This window comes from Antrostomus carolinensis, unplaced genomic scaffold (genome assembly GCF_000700745.2).
Source record: "Antrostomus carolinensis isolate BGI_N321 unplaced genomic scaffold, ASM70074v2 scaffold17939, whole genome shotgun sequence".
Lineage (NCBI taxonomy): Eukaryota > Metazoa > Chordata > Aves > Caprimulgiformes > Caprimulgidae > Antrostomus > Antrostomus carolinensis.
In genome coordinates this window covers 13857-32532 of record NW_010339429.1, presented here as the reverse complement: position 1 = coordinate 32532, position 18676 = coordinate 13857, and the positions used below count along the sequence as shown (strand labels likewise).

Below are 18676 nucleotides of genomic sequence, written 5' to 3'. Positions count from 1 at the left end.
ATTGCAGATGGCTTTCTCTATTATGAAACCATGAAGTGAGAAATTGCATTATTCCCCTATTATTCTTCTGGGAAACAATGTGAGGATAAAATAAAATGAACTTTAAAGAAATATATACTCACTCCTTCAGAATAATAGAACAGCAGCCCGTTGGGCTGCAATGTCCGGAAATTAAAGCCTCCTTCAAATTCACTAAAGAGGGATGCTTTTTGGCTTGAAGCAATGAAGCTCTCTCCATTGAAATATGCTTTGCGGGACATCTGTGTATTAAATAAAACAAAATTACAAATAAACCTCATAAAACATTCAAATCATAAAAAGAATGAGGCTATTTTTTTATTTATATATATATATTTTTTTTAAGATGCAGCCAGTTCAGTTCTGTAAAACTTTCAATTTTTCCTGCATGTCTTAAGCTAATTTATATAGGCTTTCCCTCTTCTGCTATGAAAATCTTAAGAAAGTGTAGCCATTTTAGACAGTGTAAGTCAAATTGTTCTGTTTCTTGAGCTTCTTGGCCTCATCCTAAGTCTGCTGATGTTAGTGAACATGAAGACTAGAAGTAGAAGGGGCTCAAGCCCCTGTCCAAGCTGTGTGGCACTTAGTCACCATCCCAACATGTGATATATTAGTTTACGTGCTGCACTGAGTGCTGGGGCAGGGTGAGGGGGTGTTGGATATGGTGATCTATAACCCTCTGAGTCTCAGGAGTAAAATTGGGTCCAAGGGAGAGCAAATTGCAGCTATCTTCCTTGTTGACAGAGGATCAGATTGTGTGATAAGTTCTCCAAGTGGTGGACTCCTTCATCTTCACAAGTTTGCAGCATGGCTTTGGATAAACATGGTTGTAGGATAAAGACCACAAACACTGTCTGGAGTTACCAGCCTTGCATTGTAATGAACAAATGAAGGCACTTTTCTCAGTGTTAATGGTGGTGACGTTGGTTTGTGTGTCACAGAGGAAGAGCTGGCCTGACTTAAGGGGAGAACTAATTTGAAGGGTGAATCTCTTGCTGTCTTTTTCATTTCATACATCTGTATTAGGATGCATATGAGGACAATTCTCCTTGTTTCTTTAAGAAAAAACAAATTACATTAAAATATTTCCTTTCAGAATACAGAACATAATTTGTTTCAGATCCAGCTTTCACCTTGCAATCTCACATATAAGAATATCAAGTGAAACACCTTGTGCTGTAATTCAGAGTGAAAATTGGGCAGTATGTCAGCAAACTTAACACACACCCACACCCACACCCTGCCAGTCATTGAGTGCATTGTCATTTCCATGGTTGAAGACTTTCTTTCCATTGTTTGGAGTAAAACTCAAGCTCACAGCTGTATCCATTGCCAAAATTTTGTTGTTATCTCACAAATCATGTTATGCTTACCAGTGAATCCTCTGGGCACCCATAGCTGATTCCCAAGGTTCCTGGTTCTTCTAACAAGTTGAAATCCTTCTTTTGGAATTGGAAACCCTTCATACAGCCTTTAAAGCCGATACTTCCTGCCAGATGTGAGCTAATGCTGCTGGAAAACAATGACAAACAAGCTGCAGTTAGGTATCCCTTGCCTTTCTGGACAGACTTTTATTGCCAAGGTGTTCTAAAAAACTTGGAAAAGCCTCAATCATTTGCCTCACTGGTGCCAAATTCCTGCACCTTTATGAAAAACAACTAATTAACTGTATTATGTGTTTTGAAAAGTCAAGATGAACCAGTTGTAATAAATGTTATGGGGAGAAAGATATGAGAGTTCAGAGAGGAGATCCATATAGAGTAACTTTAAGAAGACAAAATAGCTGCTCAAATGAAAAGACTTACTTTAAAATGAATTTCTACCCACTTACAGCAAAAATCAATGGATTACTATCTCCATTTTTTATGATTTTGGAAAAATTCTGGTTTGGTTTTCCTGTCTTGCTTTTACTAGCAAGCTCCATTCTTGCCTTTAAAACAAATGGATTTGGAGTTGGAAGGTACTTCTGGAGATAATCTAGTCCAACCCCCCTGACAAAGCAGGTACATCTACAGCAGGTTGCACAGGAAAGTGTCCAGGCAGGTTTTGAACATCTCCAGAGATGGAGACTCCACAACCTCTCTGGGCAGCCTGTTCCAGTGCTCTGTCACCCTCACAGTAAAGAAGGTTTTCCTCATCTTCAGGGGGAATTCCTGTATTCCATCTTGTATCCATTGCCCCTTGTCCTGTCACTGGGCACCACCGAAAAAGTCTGGCCCCATCCTCCTGGCACTCACACTTTAGGAATTTATAAGCATTGATAAGATTCCCTCTCAGTCTTCTTCTCCAGGCTAAAGAGACCCAGGCCTCTCAGCCTTTCCTCACAAGAGCGATGTTCCTTATCTGAGCATCTCTATCTCTACTCTGATTGACCATGTGACTGGCTGGATGCCACAAATGCACCTTTCTGTTAAATTCCATTAGCTTAATGACATTTTCTAGGAGCAACAAGAACCATGGAAGATAGGCTTTAACCTAAAGAAAGTCTTCTGAATTTGCTTCTTAATAGTTCCCGTGCTCCTAGCTCCCCTTAGCTTTCTGCTCTATGCAATGACTGAGGTGGGAGAAAAATAACATATAGTGGTACTTCCAGGTTCATTTATTTGGGAAAAAAGGCAATTGACAGAGGAAAGTGCTGTTGAAGTGAATGAAAATACACTACTTTGGAAGAATATTAAACTTTTCTAAGACTAGAGCTAGCTTCCCTCCCTGCTGCTGCCCCCCAATGTCAGTTAAATGTAAGTCTGTCTAGAAAAAGGAAGCATAGCTATCAGTAGTAGATAGTACCAGAGAGATAGTGGTAGATTGTCAGTAGATGGTATAATTCTAATACTGACTTATGCTCCTGATGAAAATGGAATGATGTCACCACATTTGGACTGTACTTTTTGCTGTCTACCATTGTCATGAGAACCAAAGCTGAGTACAATATCAAAGACATAGCTCTGCTTAAATAATTTCTGTATACATTTTTCAATATTCTAATTGATTGTATTTTTACAATGTCTATGTATTTTTTCAGATTATATTTTTCCTGCTTTGACAGTACCTTTTAGGTGTTTCGAAGAATAACAATTCACTCAGAAAACTGCAGCCATAATTCTTGTGATTCATCTTGTATCCTACATTTGTGAACAAGTCTCACCTGCCGTTCAGCTGCTCAATTGCCCATATTTCTAGGTCCTTCTGGGCTTTTTCAGTGTTTTCTAAGCTTGATTAATCAAAGTAATTTTCACCATCCTTTTGTCCTTTGTTTCTAGATCATTGATGTATTTAATACCAGCCCTAAGAGAGATCCTTTGGGCATGTGCTGTAGACTTTTTATACTGTGAAAATTGACGTTACTACTATGTCCTATTTTCTCTTTCCCAACTGCTTTCTAATCCACTGCAGCCTTTCTCCTCTCCACTCCACTAGTTTTCTTAATAGCCCCTCGTGACAGACCTTTGTAAAGAACTACTTGAGAGGCCAGATAAATTATATACTGTTTCTCCTTTTCCCACCATTTTGTTTGCATGTTCAAATAATTACATGGGATTGAAAGGCATCATTTTCCTTTGCATGCAGTTTGTCCTATTTTAAAAGCTTAATCTGTAAGTATTTTATATCTCAGATGTTATTTATGGATTCAACAAGCTCTTCTGACAACAAAGTAAGGTTTTAGGAGATTTATCACTAATTCCTAGAAACTATTGTGCAATATATGCTATCTCCCCCCCCCCCTTTTTTTTTAACATAGAGGGTATTAGAAAGAGAGATACTATTTTTGTTAGCAGTTGTGACACTTGAAACAGCAGCTGGAGCCCTTCTGAAAATGCTGGCCTTGCTGCCTGACCCCAGGAATTAATATTGCCTGTCAGAAGAGCATACCCTTCTTCAAGCAGCCAGCCTGCTCTCCCAGAGCATGACCCTGGTCCAGCGGATTCCCACTGCCGGAAATGGGAGTTATGCAGTCTACTGAGATTAAACTTGGCTTTGGTCAGATGGTATGATGGGAAATTGAGACTTTTTATTTTCTTCCCACGCCTACACAGGGACAACTGAGTTGGGTCTACAGAGAACCGGAGATGGATCAGAACTGAAGTGCGTAGTAGGAAAAAATCATCTTTAGATTTGAAAATGCAGTTGGTAGAGGGTTTTGATCCTTCAGCTAGTGCAGTGCTATTTTACAAAGGTAACTTTTTGCAGAGCAAAGAGGAATAGCAATTCTGTGTATTCATGTGTTCTTTGAAAATACCTTTTTGTTTTAAGAAGACAACAGTTTCTGTTACTCTTACTAAAACTAGACCAGTTTTAGCAGAATTTACCTGTGCTGGATCAAGCCTAATCCTTGGTACTTCAGAGTTCTGAGAGACACACAGAAGAGTGTCTGGGGGGTTGTTTTACATAAGGTGTTGAGGCTGGGAAAATTGTTTTATGGTAAGCCCTTTGACAGAGGTCATACAACATAACTTAAATATGGTGATTACTTGAAGATAGTGATTGAATCCCAGTTGTAAACCAACCTGGAGTGCAAGATCTCAGCAGGTGCTCCTCCAATATAGATGTCTGTGAATGGCATTGCTGTTCTTTCATTGTCCACACTTTTTATATGTCGCCTGTCTACTACCAAGATCATCTTCTTAGAATTGTGATATATAATAGAAATCTGAAAAGAAAGACATGTGCTAAAGAGTGTCCAAAATGTCACCTGTTCTAAGTTGTCACGGTGATTTTGCAAAATTGATTGCATCTTTATATCTTTGTGTTTGAAAAGTTCTTCTCATTTATAAAAAAAGTTATTTTGTAAATTGTGAGAGGCTAACAGCAATTACTAGTAGGGAGCTTATTTTTAAGTCACAATTTCTCTGATGACTGAAAAGGCAGGATATTTCACTTATGAATAAATCCAAATGAAAGTACCCCAATTTCTTATTCTACACTTCAGCAAAGAGATAAGCTCCATTAACTTCAGAATACTTTCTTGATTTATCCAAGAAGTTAGAGCATACTTCCTAAAAAACTTATCTCATTGTCAAAGCATAAAAGGCTTAATTGTGCTCTGCTTAAATGTGCTGAACAGAATCCCAGCTGTAGTTGTGGACCAGGAATCAGACTTTGAATTTACATCAATTAAATGGCAGGAGAAGCAAGCCACTAGGGGGGATTTGCTACTGTCACGGTCACAGTTACACTGGCTTAAAGCAAATTCTCTTAAACCAAATATAAATAGATATTTTAGATCTGCCAAAGTCCCTAAAATACTATGCATATATAAAAGACTGCTACCAAATTAATTCTTCCTTCAAATGAAATGGGAAATGCACTATTTCTTGTAATACAATGCATAACAACTAAGGTGGTCACGTTAACATGTTTTTAGTTGAGGAGATTTGTATATTTCAAGGATATAGTCGTCCTGGATATAACTTTATTCTGAATTAATAGCACTTTTTCTCCCATGTGAACTCTCTTGCCCTTGGCTAGTGATACACAAAATCTGTCCACAGGCACTGATTTACCAGGAAGCAGGGAGATCCTTCCCTTTTTGCTAGTTGGTAGTGGGGGGACTTGCATGTGCTCTTTCACATGCAAGGCAGGCATGCACTCTACTCTTCTGCCTGCTGCACTGCATCACTACCTGGCCCCTGATCCTCTTGCTCCTTTCATTGTCATTGTAACAAATTATTACTGCTTTGGAGCTGCTGGCATAATTGGTCAAATTGCTGTGACAGTCACTGCATCTCTACCTCGTGAAATTTAGCGTCGTTAATCTGTGCCTTCTTCATGGAGTCCTCCAGCAGCACAGGGCCAGTGCTGAAGCCAAAGTCATAGCGGAGGTACAAGAAACCATTGTGCATCTCTAGGCTGAAGAACATACTCTGTGCAAAACAAAACAACAGTCAGAAAAGCACTATGACTGTGGCAGCAATTAAAAAAAAATAAACAGCGTTATAAAAGTGTCTGACATAAAAAGCTGCTGGGAAAGGACTTTTTATTTGCAAAACTATAGCACAGTTTCTGGATTACTTTTATATGTATAGTAGATGTGAATATATACACATGCACACATAATCATTTGATAAACAGCACTTATTTGAAGACCTGGTGAACTGTTTCCCTGTAGGAATAGTATTTGGTAGCCCCGTAGTGAAAATATTCTTTGCCAGCAAAGTATTCCTAATGCAAACAATTCTATTTACTGTCAAAGTAATACTACATGGCCCAAATGAAAGATCTTATACTGGTAAAAGCAATGGTGTGCTAGAATGGCTGTGTCTGCATTAACAGCTTCTGTCACACTGCCTGTACTAGCTCAGGATTGTATCTTTTCACAGCCCTGATCAGCACTGATATGTTTACTGAAGGCTGAGCAACAGCTAGAGTGTGTTTACAGTGTATTTAGTTTCTGGATTTCTTGACTATTCTTGCTTCATGGTTTGGCTTCTGTTTTGTGGCTGTGGCTGAGTGACCTACAGTTTATAAACAGGAGCTCTACTTTAGAAAAATCTTTAAAGAGTACTTGAAATGAAGATCTGGACCATAGAATTAGTTTTGTTCCAAATCTGAACATGAAGAAGCAGAAAGGACAGTTTACAGCAACTGTGCATCTATGTTAATGCTTTTAATGCTAATGTTTGTCTTCTAGTGTTCATGCCGTTGTTCCCATGCCTAATGGAAACATAGGAACAATAATTTTCAAAAAACTACTGCAGGCCAAGAACTGCTCTCTGACACAAATGAGTCCACCCTCTGAAGTCACTACTTAAAGTAATAAAAGGTTTTAATCTAGCACTTTTAAATGAAACTGCAGCTTGGGTTTGTCTTGAACTGCTTAAATTAAAAAATGAAACAGGGATCGCCTTCAGAATATTTATGAGCTGTCTTTGCAGAAGTGAGTAATGGGCTGGCTTACAGTCTTTCTAAAAGTGCCTCTGAACAGGCCTGGTCTTCCACAGCTAACATCCAATTTGATTGCAGTTTCCACCGTAACACACAATGTCCATACATCTCTGACAAACCTCTGGGCACTTTTGCTTGGAAGAAAAATGACTGATCTGCAATAGGATCTGTTAAACTTCTAGTAGCGGTTGCTTAGTCCAAAACCTTCTAAGAGCGAAGGCTCATGGTGGCATGTTACACTGCAGAGCCAATTGCTCCCTACAGCTCTCCTCTAGAAGTTACCCTAAAGGCAAACACTAGAGAGTAGCTCTTCTAATGAAAGTGGATTTTTTTCTCTTCTAAACACTCAATGCGGTGGTACATGTAGGTGTCTAGACAAGTGTATGTCTGTGGACTGCATCTATACAGCAAAATGTTTTATGTGGCTTTACCAAGTTGTAATCCACACAGGTCTTGGGAGCTTGATGTGGAGACACCGAAAGACAAAAAAATCTGAGTTTATCTTCAGAGGATATTTGCATGTGGAGTCTATTTTCTTCAAAACCTTACAGAGTTTGCATCACCCTCAAACTTCTGAAAAGCTGGTTACATTTAGATCAAGCCTTTTTATTTGTGCTATTTTCTATTTTCAGTAACTTAAAGAAATATTTAACTCTAGTACAAGAAACACAGTTAAAAGGGGCCCCCTGCCATAAAGTGGTGCTTTATGGGAGTAACTTCACAGAAATTTCCTATCAGTTTGATGGTGCATTCATATTTAAATAAAAGTGCAACTACTGGGCTTAAATGGAGTGTCTTTCAGAGTGTCATCACAGGGGTATGACCACTCTGAAGTTCTCATTGTCTCTGACTGAGAGACTCAGGGTCTTAGCTTCCTTGGCCCATTGCAGAGCTGTTCCCTCTTAAAGTATACACACACTGGAAAAACACAAAGTATTTCCTCTTTTCAGAAGTGAAATATAAGGAGGACACAAGCATTTTGGATTTTCCATGTTTTTTTCATTTTTATATTTTACAAATATAAAGGGTTTTTCCATTTACAATTTTTCCATTGTAAGTATTGGGGAAATTGTGGTGCTCATGGATGAAGGGTACCAGAAGGATTTGATACTCACCCCATTAATCATCAGCAGGATCAATCCATTGTCCGTCGGTGTTCGAACTTCAATGTCAAACCGAGTCACCTGGCTGAATCTTCCCCTTCTCTCAATGTTTCTTGCCAAGGCATAGCCAGAGCCATCAAAGAAATAGCTCACAGCCCGGCTCTGAGTGAAAGCCAACTTATTTCTATGAAAAAAAACAAGCAGGGAAGCAATATTGGGCATATTGGCTTTTTAATTTGGGGAAACTTAAAGGCCTTTACAATTAAGATACTTTCTTGAAATAATTGTTCTGAACTGCTGCTTCTTCCTGGCAGTGGTGGGACTGACAACTTTTTCTTTCCAATTCTTTCTGGGAATTTTTTCTAGAAAATAATATGTAGCTTCAAAGGTGTATCTAACTCCTTCATCATAAGATCATGCTTTCATCCTGTGTTGTATGTAGAGGGCAGGAAAATTCTTTGCTCACCCTTGTAAAGAGGCAGGCACACAACACCTCCTCATTATAAGGATACACATATATTTCTATTCAGAGCTTTGTGCAGAAACCCCTTTGAATTCTCTGAGGCCTTTAGCTGAGCATGGGCCCTGCTGGGGAGCCCAGGAGTGGCCCATGCAGTGTCCTGGAGAGCAGCAGCTCGAGATCCCTGTGGGAATGGCGTGGGAAGCCATCATTTGCTCTGTCCCAACACCTCCTGCATTTCTTCCCAGTGAGAGCTGCAAGTTTCTCTCCTGTTCTTTGTACAGAGAGATTCTGCTGTTGCTGCCTGTTGTATGCAGAAAATGCCTGTGCATAATGTCTGTGCTAAACAAACGCTGTGGCTGATGTTCACTTCTACTTTAGGGGCTGCATTTCTCAGTTTGTGGATGGCTTATCTGAGGAATTTCTGTGGTGAGTTTAAGAGTGTGTGGCAGAAGGATAACTTTGACACTGGCTTTGCTGGTTGGGAGTGGGACTGAACTGGAGCTAACTAGCTGTGGCTGTACCACTTGCAGGGACAGAATTTGAGTCAGGAGCAGTCCTGTCCCAGGCAAGGAGCGGGGGTAAGGAGGTCAGCCTGGACCATGTCCCAGCTAACACATCAGGGTGGACACGCTCTGCATTTCCCTTTCAAAGACATGAGCAAAGTTGTGAGAGAGTTGATGGAGACAGCAGCAAATGTATTAGTTGACACAAAAGTGGCAAAGTTCCTTCTGGGCAACTCAATATCACCTTCACGTTTGTATTCTGAAACAGCAATGGACCACCAGGACTGCCTGGCATTTGGAACAAACCAGAGCAGCAGAGTGACGGTGGGACTGTCCCCTACCTGGCACAAGGTGGCGATGTGGTGGTGTCGATGTTATAGACGTGCTTGAAGTTGTATAGGCTGATGACATCATCGTTCAGGGTAGCCAGTTCCAGGCAGCCGATGAAGCCGGGCAGGTTTAAGCTGGGAGGGAGCTGTGCAGAGGGCAAGGAAAAGTAAAAGGAGAAAGGTCACACTCTTTATTTGGGTATCATAAAAGCATTTGTGCCTGGGGTCAGTTTTGTCTCTGTGCTCTTTGTATTTTGAAACAAATGAGATGATACTACTTTGGAACAGTCTTTGCAATCCCTATCATGATATAGGCATTGTGCTGTAAGTTAAAACCGAACACATAAATGGTCTCACAGTGAGAATGGTAGTCCAGGTAAGGCAACTGCAAACAAAAACTTTCGTAGTTTTGAAGGGAGCACACTTGGAAAAGGGGAAAAGGGTTAAGACTTGACTAATCACAGACCTTACTCGAAGTATTTGAAACTCTTGGTAGATATATCGTATCTAATGTATAGACGAACTTCACTGATGGAAAAATAATTAATTCCGTGATGGAAGAGAGAAATGAGAGAGCTCATAAAACCCAGGAGACCTGGGTTCAAAGTCTGTACCAGTGGCTAATCCTCGGTAGGTGTTATTTTGAACAGTTAGCAGGATATAGAAACTCCTTCTTTTAACAAAGATCACTGCAAATGGAATTTAAATAGCCATATTAGTGAGGGGAAAAATGCAAAAGAATAAAGCTGACAGAGGTAGTGAATCATTCTTTTAATATTAAAATACTCTGCCCCGTGGAACAGGTGTGGTATTAATAACACCTCTTGTACTTCAGAGTCTGATCACTGCCAGTAACTTCCTTTGGCTTCTTATTATTTCCATTTCACTTATGATATAATAATAATGATAATACAGCAACGCAGAATATGTGTAGCTGTAAGAGAAAAAGAGATTCTTATCTGCAGTGCAGATACATTTGGTAAATTATAATTTGTCCTTTGTTTCCTTTCTTTCTTCTACTATTCTGCTAAATTATGTTAAATATGAGACTTCTAGTGTTTAAATGGTACATTTCATATGTACAAAGTATGTAACAAGGAAGCAAAGGCAAAAACTTTTAGCAAATATGACTGTATGTTAATAAATGAAAACGTGAACTGCTCATTCCTAAGGGAGAAGAAACCCATATGCTTATCAAATAATTCCATGAATCCTTTTCTTCCCATTCCCATTTTCCTTCACTTTTCTCCTTTCCGCTGCCCTGCTCTGGAACAGACCCGAAGGGTTCATTTGCTGGATTACATTTGCTGTGTAAGCAACTGTTATTAAGTTCTCAGTCCTATTCCCAGGCAACTTGCACCCAGGGCTCAGGAATCTAAAATTCAAACCATGACATGTATCTAGTAGTTGCAGCAGTGCAAAGGCTCAGGAATACTTAAGTGTATTGAGTTAATTTTTGTTTTTATATTGTTAGGAGGGTTGCTTGTGGAACAGTAGCTGGATGTTTTAACACTACCACAGTTAGCTTAAAAAATTTAGAATTCTCTAAAGTCTTTCTAAGCAGGTTTTCATTCAGCCATGCAATTTTCATAGCCAAGATCATTCGTAACAATTTCTAAAACCAAAAAGAGGACCTGGTATGTTCACAGACGCAGGTAAGTGAGGTGCTACTTCATGCTGACTACTAGGAACTAGATTGAAGCGACTGTCTCACACAGGTCTTCAGGCATATTTTGCACAGGCAAGTCTTCATGCTGTTGTAAGGCTGGATTTAAACCAATGATAATTTAAATTCAAACAAATCACTACATTTCTAGTTTCCCACACTGTCATAATATTAACATTACATTACTTTTCATTTTTGTGACAATTGTAAAAGTGAAACTGTAGGCATTAGCATTGAAAAAAACTGGTAGCCTACAAACTTGGTTAAACTGGGCTAATAGGCCTTAATTTATGCATACTGCTTGACAGGCAGCCAGCTTTTTTCTTATTGTTACATTTCAGAAAACTTGAATGACAGCTAACAGGAATCTTATCATCTTACTGTATGACATGATATGTTCAAGGAAACAGTATTTTTTGCCATGGCTAGAAGATGGACTCCTAAGATGATAAATGACAAAATAAGGACATTTTATTTATTAACCATTTGTGTGTTTAAAGGGAAGCCCAGCAAGATAAGTTTGCATTGATTTTGAACATAGATTATTTATGTGACTAACCTTGAAGTCTGGAGGCACTCCGCCAACATAGAAAACAGCATTTTCAGGTTCCAAATTCAGGAGAGAGCCAGGACCAGGAACCTCTCCCTTTTTGATGAATTTTTCTTCAGCTGTGCTGGTGAGACTGGGCACAGTTAAAAACATTTTACCATGTCTTCCAATCCTGTAGAAGGGAATTGTAAGAAAAGAGAGTTTCACATTGGCTAGACTTTAAAAAGAACAAGAAAACCTACAACTCCAGGCAGGGATTTTGTTTCCTCTCTAGAAGACTAATACATTGGGGTAAAAGAAGGAGAGAGACTACAGAAACTTTCTCTTCCCTGTGGCCCATTGGGTCCTGGCTCTCAAAAAGCAAAGAGAATTTTCATTTATTTCAGCTTTTTTAGTAGAACCAGGCACTGAAGACTACTGATGAGCAGTTCTGGTGCAGCCTTTTCTGTTTTATTTTTTTTTTCTATTAACTGTTTGATTCTGGGGAAAGGCACATTATCACTTTACCTCTCAATTTTGATGATGCTGAAGTAAGAAGGCCAGGTGCTGACTGGCTTGGCATCCAGAGGTATCTCCACATCTTGGCCCCCCAGATTATAAATATACACAAGGTTGTCATTTTTAATTGCAAGACCAATGTAATTTTTTGCCTAAAACACCAATGGAGAAGGATGTCAGAACTACAACATTGAAAGGGATTTAATGCAGAACATTAATAAAACATGGGCATTGATAGACTAAATTACAACTTTAAATATAACTAATAAACAAAATCTTCATTCTCAACTACTTTCTTTCACCACATAGAACTGTGCAGAAAAAGTTTCTGATATTTTAGAATGGTTTGGGTTGGAAGGGACCTTAAAGATCATCTAGTTCCAACTCCCCTTATTTTACTTCATATCCATTTTGACTGAGATAAATACAAGGTCATGAGATGTCTTCTGACCATAATTGGTCATGTTCAATGGGAAGCTGTTCATCAGTATTTAGTGTGCAGTGTCATATGCAGGAAATAGGAAAAAAGATTTGTCTAAAGCCTAGGTATTATGCTGCAATTATATATTCTGCCAAGAGGAGTTTCACATGATTTATATTCATTAGACATTCTTAGAAAAGCTTAAAAAGAGAAGCCTGCCTCTTTACCCTTCCCAAGTAACAGCTTGCCACGATTATACCTAGCTTGTGAGGTGTGATTTTTTTTTCTTTTAGGAACCACAATTTAAAGGACAATTATTTCACAACACTTAACAGGTAGTGATAGTATATGCCCTTTCTAGGTGTTTTAGAGCAGTGATGTACAGAGTGTACAACAGCAGCACAGACAAAGAAACCTGTTTATCTTGTGGGCTTGTGACCTCAGAGATTTGGAATTGACACTGTCAGCAGCATAGGTTTATGATTAAAATGTGGCCCACAAAAGCCAGGCGAGTGACATTATTAACTGTTTCAGAGCACCTCAGTACTGTCAGTGGAGACAGCAAATGTGGCTTGCAGCAATGACAATCACAGCAGCATGCTGCACAGGCAGTCTAATTTGCTTCTTACAAAAAATCCTTCATTGTTTGGCGTGAGAAGTTTCAAAGGACAGGGGTCTTGGGAACCCTTGCTCTTTGCTTATCAGAAAATCAGTGACAGTTGTATAGTAGACACCTCTTATTTTGAAACATGGAGAAATAGTGAGAGGAAAAACCAAGGGCAAATAAATTTCAAACCTATTTCAATTTTATTTTTTTATATATATTTATAAAAATTATCTGGGTTATTCTCTTACGTTTTTGTTTCCAAGGTACAAAATAAACCTGTCTGGAGATGATGCCAGTTGTGGGTTGTCTTTCTGAAGCTTTATGTACAAGCTCATGGAAGTGAATGATTTCAGTTCCTCCACGTTGATCTTTGGATTGACTTCAACAGCTGATTGTCCTCCAAACATCATAGAGACTTGGACCTGCAGTTGCAAGTGTGCTAAGTGAGACACAGTATTGCTGCCTGGGGATGTTACTTAAGGTAAATATACAAGTATACTTAGCCAGCAGCCTTGCTTACTGCAAAAGCAGAGTTGGCATCTATATACTGGCCATGCATAATTGTATGTTTATAATAAATCACTTCTGGAAGACACTGTATATAATCACAGAATCAGAGAATGATTTGGATTGGAAGCGACCTTAAAGATCATGTAGTTCCACCCCTCCTGCCATGGGTAGGGACACCTTCCATTAGACCAGTTGCTCAAGAAGTACCAAGTTGCTAAAGAAGATGAAGGGAATTAATTTTAAAATTAATTAAAGCTCCTAATTAACCATGCTTAAGCATATTCATAAAGTAAATTAAATTTCAGTGTGATATAGATGTGTGCTTAGTTGAATCAGGGCTACATCATTATGTATGGCACATAAGAAAATTCTTACATAGCTATAAAACTTCCACCCATAGTTTATTTCCTTGCTTTAGGAGTAGTATGACCAATTTTCTGTTCACACTGTTATATTACTGAAGTTACAGTGATATATATGAGATGCTAATAAAATTTTAAAACATGTTAATTTTAGTTCGAAGTGCCTTCAACATAACTGAAATAATGTTTTCAAGTTTAAGCACAATATGCCTTAATGATGAAATACATTTAAAGAACAGTCAAGCACTGGACATATACTGATTTTTCCTTTTCTTTTTTGAAGTAATGGATGTGTACAGTGTGTTCCAGCATTGGAACGTACAATAGTGCACTGAATTTTTGATTTCTCTGAATGAATTAAAATATACCGTTTTAATTTTTGACCTCAGTGTTCTTGTTACAGAAAAATCCCTCATAATTTATGTATGATAATGAAAGTGTTTTTCTCTATTAAATATGTATGACCCAAAGATTCTCGTACCTTGCAGAAAATCAATTCAAAAGAAAAAAAAGAAATACTGTCATCTCAGAAAAGTTTGCATTAAATTGCCGTAATTATTACTGCTTGTAACTAATGTTGCCAGCTGAGTAATGACCTATTAGTTTTAGTTGTAAATTATTTTGTTATTGTGGCCATCTTCAACACTGTGCCAATTACTTAATTATAGTTGCTACTGCATGAATTAACCATGAATACCATGGTGATGTTAATTGCTTGCAAATAGCAACTGTAAAGATTTTAATGACTTCCACGGTACTTTGTTTATTCAGTTGTTGGGAGATGATAATGTCAAGGTTTGGGCTTCTAACATAGCCCAAGAAAATGGAGCTCCTAGCAAGATGCATTCAGCTATTAGCTCCGGTAACCAGAAGTTCCATCCAAAAGTTTTACCTTGCTTGCTACACTCCTGGTTTGAGCAATTAACTCTCTGATCCGCTGAATGCTGGAAGAAATATTGTTTGCTGGTGCCTTCTGTTCTACTCTGCGCAGTTTGTCCAGGAGTTGAGGGAAGACTTCTGTAAGTTTCTTCACTGCAGTTAGAAAAAAAGTGACAGCTTGTTTTTTTTCCTCTTTGTAACACTGGTTTTGCACCAGGAAAATTCTTCCTAACCCTTTTAGGTAAACTCACCTATTGCCTACTGCTTTAAGAACAAGTCCTAACTGTGGTGTGTAAGAGGCCGTGATTTCAGAAAGGGTAGTGATTTATCAGGATCTAGTATTGCAAAAGTTTTTGGAAAGAAGTTTGCACAAGGGGAGACTACTTTTTCATGGGACTTCCAGGTACCACTCTGATGGTGTACCTCTGTAATACTTTCCTCAGGGAGCTTTGCAAATATTCATAATTTTAACCCTTCTATTTTCCTTCAAGGCAAATGTATGTTACACCCAATTTTACAGATATGGCAACTGGAAGAGAAGGATTGTTTGTTCAGCACCTCACTAAATATCTGTGGCTGACCTGGGAACTGCATCTGGGAGTTATGGTTCATGAGCTCTTCAGACTTATTTTAGGCAAGATGAATAGGTTGTTTCCCTTAGCTCTCAGCTGTGCATCTCTCCCAAAGGTTATCACCCAGAGACCAGCAATGGCTGCACAGGTGGTGTGTCTGTGTGTGGTTCACAGCCCACTCTGCTAACAGAAACACCACTGCTTTCAGCCTTGGTAACAAGTCTGGACTGTCTGTACTGTATAGTGGCAGAAAGCCTTATCTGATGATGCATGTGCACCTCAACTGTGCTTACTACCTGCCCCAGCCCTTGTGAGTGGTAACCTATTCAGCTTTCCTGCCTACATCTGCCAGGGGTCATGGATTAGTGTCCTGGACATTTGGTCTTACACTGCTGTGTCTTCTGGTACACATGCAAGGAGGATTGTTATCAAAGGGCAATGCAGGTACTTTGTTGTGTTCAAAGGGAGAGAAGTCCTTTCCCAGAAAGATAAGCAGACAGAAAAATCACCGAGAAAGAAAAATTAACTACCCCTAATTATAATCCAATTTCCTCACATCAAATTCCAGTGACATGCTGCCCTTTGAAGGATTTTTGCACATTACATCATTTTTAATCTTTAATTAGATGTAGGTACAACTAGTTGAGTATAATGAAATGTGACTTTAGCCACAAGCTACATGCATATAAGGAAGATCCAGTATTCATAGTTAATTTTTAATGACATAGATTCACTATAAAGGTTAAGACCATATTTGTAGGGTTTGCAGTTATATTTTGGGGGTTGTCAACTTGCATCTGCCTACTCTTGTGTTCTTCCCCTCATATTTTTACTCTTGTCTGAGAAGATAACAGAGAGACAGGTAGAGGAGCTAATCATCAAACGTACTGAGACTGTATAGAAGGGAAAGAAGGAAAAGTAGCCTCCAATCACTTTTCTGTGCCTCTAGTTCTGTGCTGACTAAAGACTGAAACAGCTGTCAGCCTCAATCAGAACAACCCAGAGTATGGGAAGATCCCATGGAGTCCTACAAGTCCTGCTTCTCTTTGGACATAATGAAAAGCTGTACTTGCCACAGTCCTGCCCTCTCTCTGCTTGGCTCTTTTTACTTGTGTTTTACTTTCCCAGTCTAGTGTAGGAGTGGGCCATTAAGTCCTGATAGACCTTGTGTGCTGGGGGTAATCAGATATTCTATATAAAGCTTACTGTACATTAAAATGCCATTATTTTAGCAAATCCTCAAAGAACTACAATGAGTTCTTTGTAACACAGAATTCCAGAATGCTTCAAAATATCTACTTAAAAAATAACTAGAATAATAATCAACTTTCAGAAATTTTTCTCTGCCTTTTTAAATAAATGTTCCATTGCATCAGAAAAAAGCTCACATTATTCTTAAAAAAATGGCAAGCTCAGAAAGTGATTTAGTAAATTTCAACCACCTTTTTTTTCATAATCAGCAATTGAATTGGAATTGTGTCTGATCTGATATTATGAAAAAAATGGCTTTTCATCTGTTTGAAATCTGAGGTATTAAACTTGAAATACAACTCTAACATGAAAACACAAAGCTAACATCTATTACTACTGGTACTATTATAAAATCTCACCGTAAATCTCTTCCTCTTGTCCTTTATAATGGCATTCTCAACACAGGAGAATATTGATTTTTTATTTTAGTCTTTGAGATGAAGGTGAGAGTGAAAAATGAAAGCTAGTCTTATGCAGTGATAAAATACAAAAAAGAATACAAGGGAAACCGCCAAGGAGGAAATACTTTGACTATGCTTTCTAGACACTTTCTCATCTCATGTTTTCCTTCCCAAACTCTCCTTCATCCTCTCTGCTGAAGCCCACCAGTTCACTGCACAATGGTGACACAGGAGATATTCTCAGACAAGCTGCATAGCCAAGACATGCTCTCACCCTTCCTAAAACTGAGAGCAAGCTTTATTGAAAGGCAATCAAGACATGCTGGCTTAGAGGCTTCAGCTGCCATGGTAGTGTTATTGGCATGATAATCAGGTGTTTTGGTGTTTCAGGCACCAGTCTGAAGATTTTTTGTGACTTTCTTTTGGACTTTCATGGACATTCCTCCTGCCAGATCAACCTTTCCTGGCAATACACAGAGCTGATCTGAGGACACTCCACCGTGCCCTGGCATGTCTACATCTGTCTTCCCAGGCTGTGAATCACAGTCACATCTGACTGGAGCATTATCCATGTCAGCCTCCTTTGTAGCACTGATCTGTCTTCTCAGCTATTTCCACCTGATCTTTCTGTCAAAAAAATAATTGTGCCTTAAAACAAAAAATAAATGCCTTCAGACCAAAGTGCCATGGAAAAGCTGCCTCCACAAATGTAGTAAGGCACATATTGCTGTAGTTTGCATATTAACATCTCTCAAACAGTTAGTTTGTGGTCAGCAGGCCCTCCAGGCACTCTGGTGCGATCACAATACTTTCAGGGTGACTCCCTACCTGCAAACCCACTATCACAGAGAAGATATTTTTGCCAGGTACTTCACATAGGAGCTAAACTGTTCTTTACAACTCATGGTGTGTGTAGCATGCGTGCCTTTTTGGGAACATAATCAACTAGGATACCTGGGCCATCTTAGGTCTACTCACTCTTATGGAGCCTCTCAAATGCTACTGAAAGTATTTCTTCCAGTATAACAGTTAGTATGAGCAGATTTTTTGAATCCTGAGTGTCTGCTGACATTTTGAGCATGAAGAGCCAAATGCAGTTTGTGTTGTTGCTCTATCTAGTAAGCTGGCACTGGTAAATGCGAAATGTAAATCAAGTGTAAAGGTGAATAAAACCAAAAATCTTCATGTGTAAGCTATAGCAGACTGTTTCTCTTTGAAGTTTTTCCTCATATCATTCCCTCCCTGCATGCCAATCATATCCACATTTACATTATCTTAAATGGGAGTTGTAGCGCATAGCCCACAGCCTAAACTGTACTCTGTGGTGATCAAAACCATTTTACAGCAATGCAATCTAACTACTGTTATGTTAACTACACCCTTATGGTGCTCTGTGCAGTGACTAGCAGTGAGTTTATCCCTTCCCAGAGGGAGTGACTGGCTCAGTGTTTCCTTTGGATGAAAAGCACAGAGAACTGAGTTGCCTCCAGTTCTGGAGCCAGAAGCTGGAATGTTGAATAGTGCCAAATTTCTTCTTGTGAATGGAGCCACTTTTATACCCGTTCTTGGAAGCACTCACTTAACCAAAAATATTAGTGTGAGGGTCTAGTGGTTACTGAGTCCTGGAAATAACATGCCCCTTGGGTTTCCCTGGTGCAGAG

The 18676-nt window shown here is 39.0% G+C and overlaps 1 protein-coding gene across 1 annotated transcript in view; it reads right to left on the bottom strand.

Annotated features, from left to right (window-relative positions):
- LAMA4 (laminin subunit alpha 4) overlaps window positions 1–18676 on the bottom strand; it is a 46664-nt gene that overhangs the window by 15925 nt on the left and 12063 nt on the right. The window contains exons 10-19 of the mRNA XM_010175854.1: window positions 14805–14944; window positions 13289–13462; window positions 12022–12164; window positions 11524–11686; window positions 9311–9444; window positions 8016–8187; window positions 5748–5879; window positions 4524–4666; window positions 1392–1530; window positions 123–260 (exon numbers count right to left, since the gene is read on the bottom strand). Coding sequence (XP_010174156.1) covers window positions 123–260; window positions 1392–1530; window positions 4524–4666; window positions 5748–5879; window positions 8016–8187; window positions 9311–9444; window positions 11524–11686; window positions 12022–12164; window positions 13289–13462; window positions 14805–14944 — 1478 coding nt within the window. The remainder of the gene's footprint in view (window positions 1–122; window positions 261–1391; window positions 1531–4523; window positions 4667–5747; window positions 5880–8015; window positions 8188–9310; window positions 9445–11523; window positions 11687–12021; window positions 12165–13288; window positions 13463–14804; window positions 14945–18676) is intronic.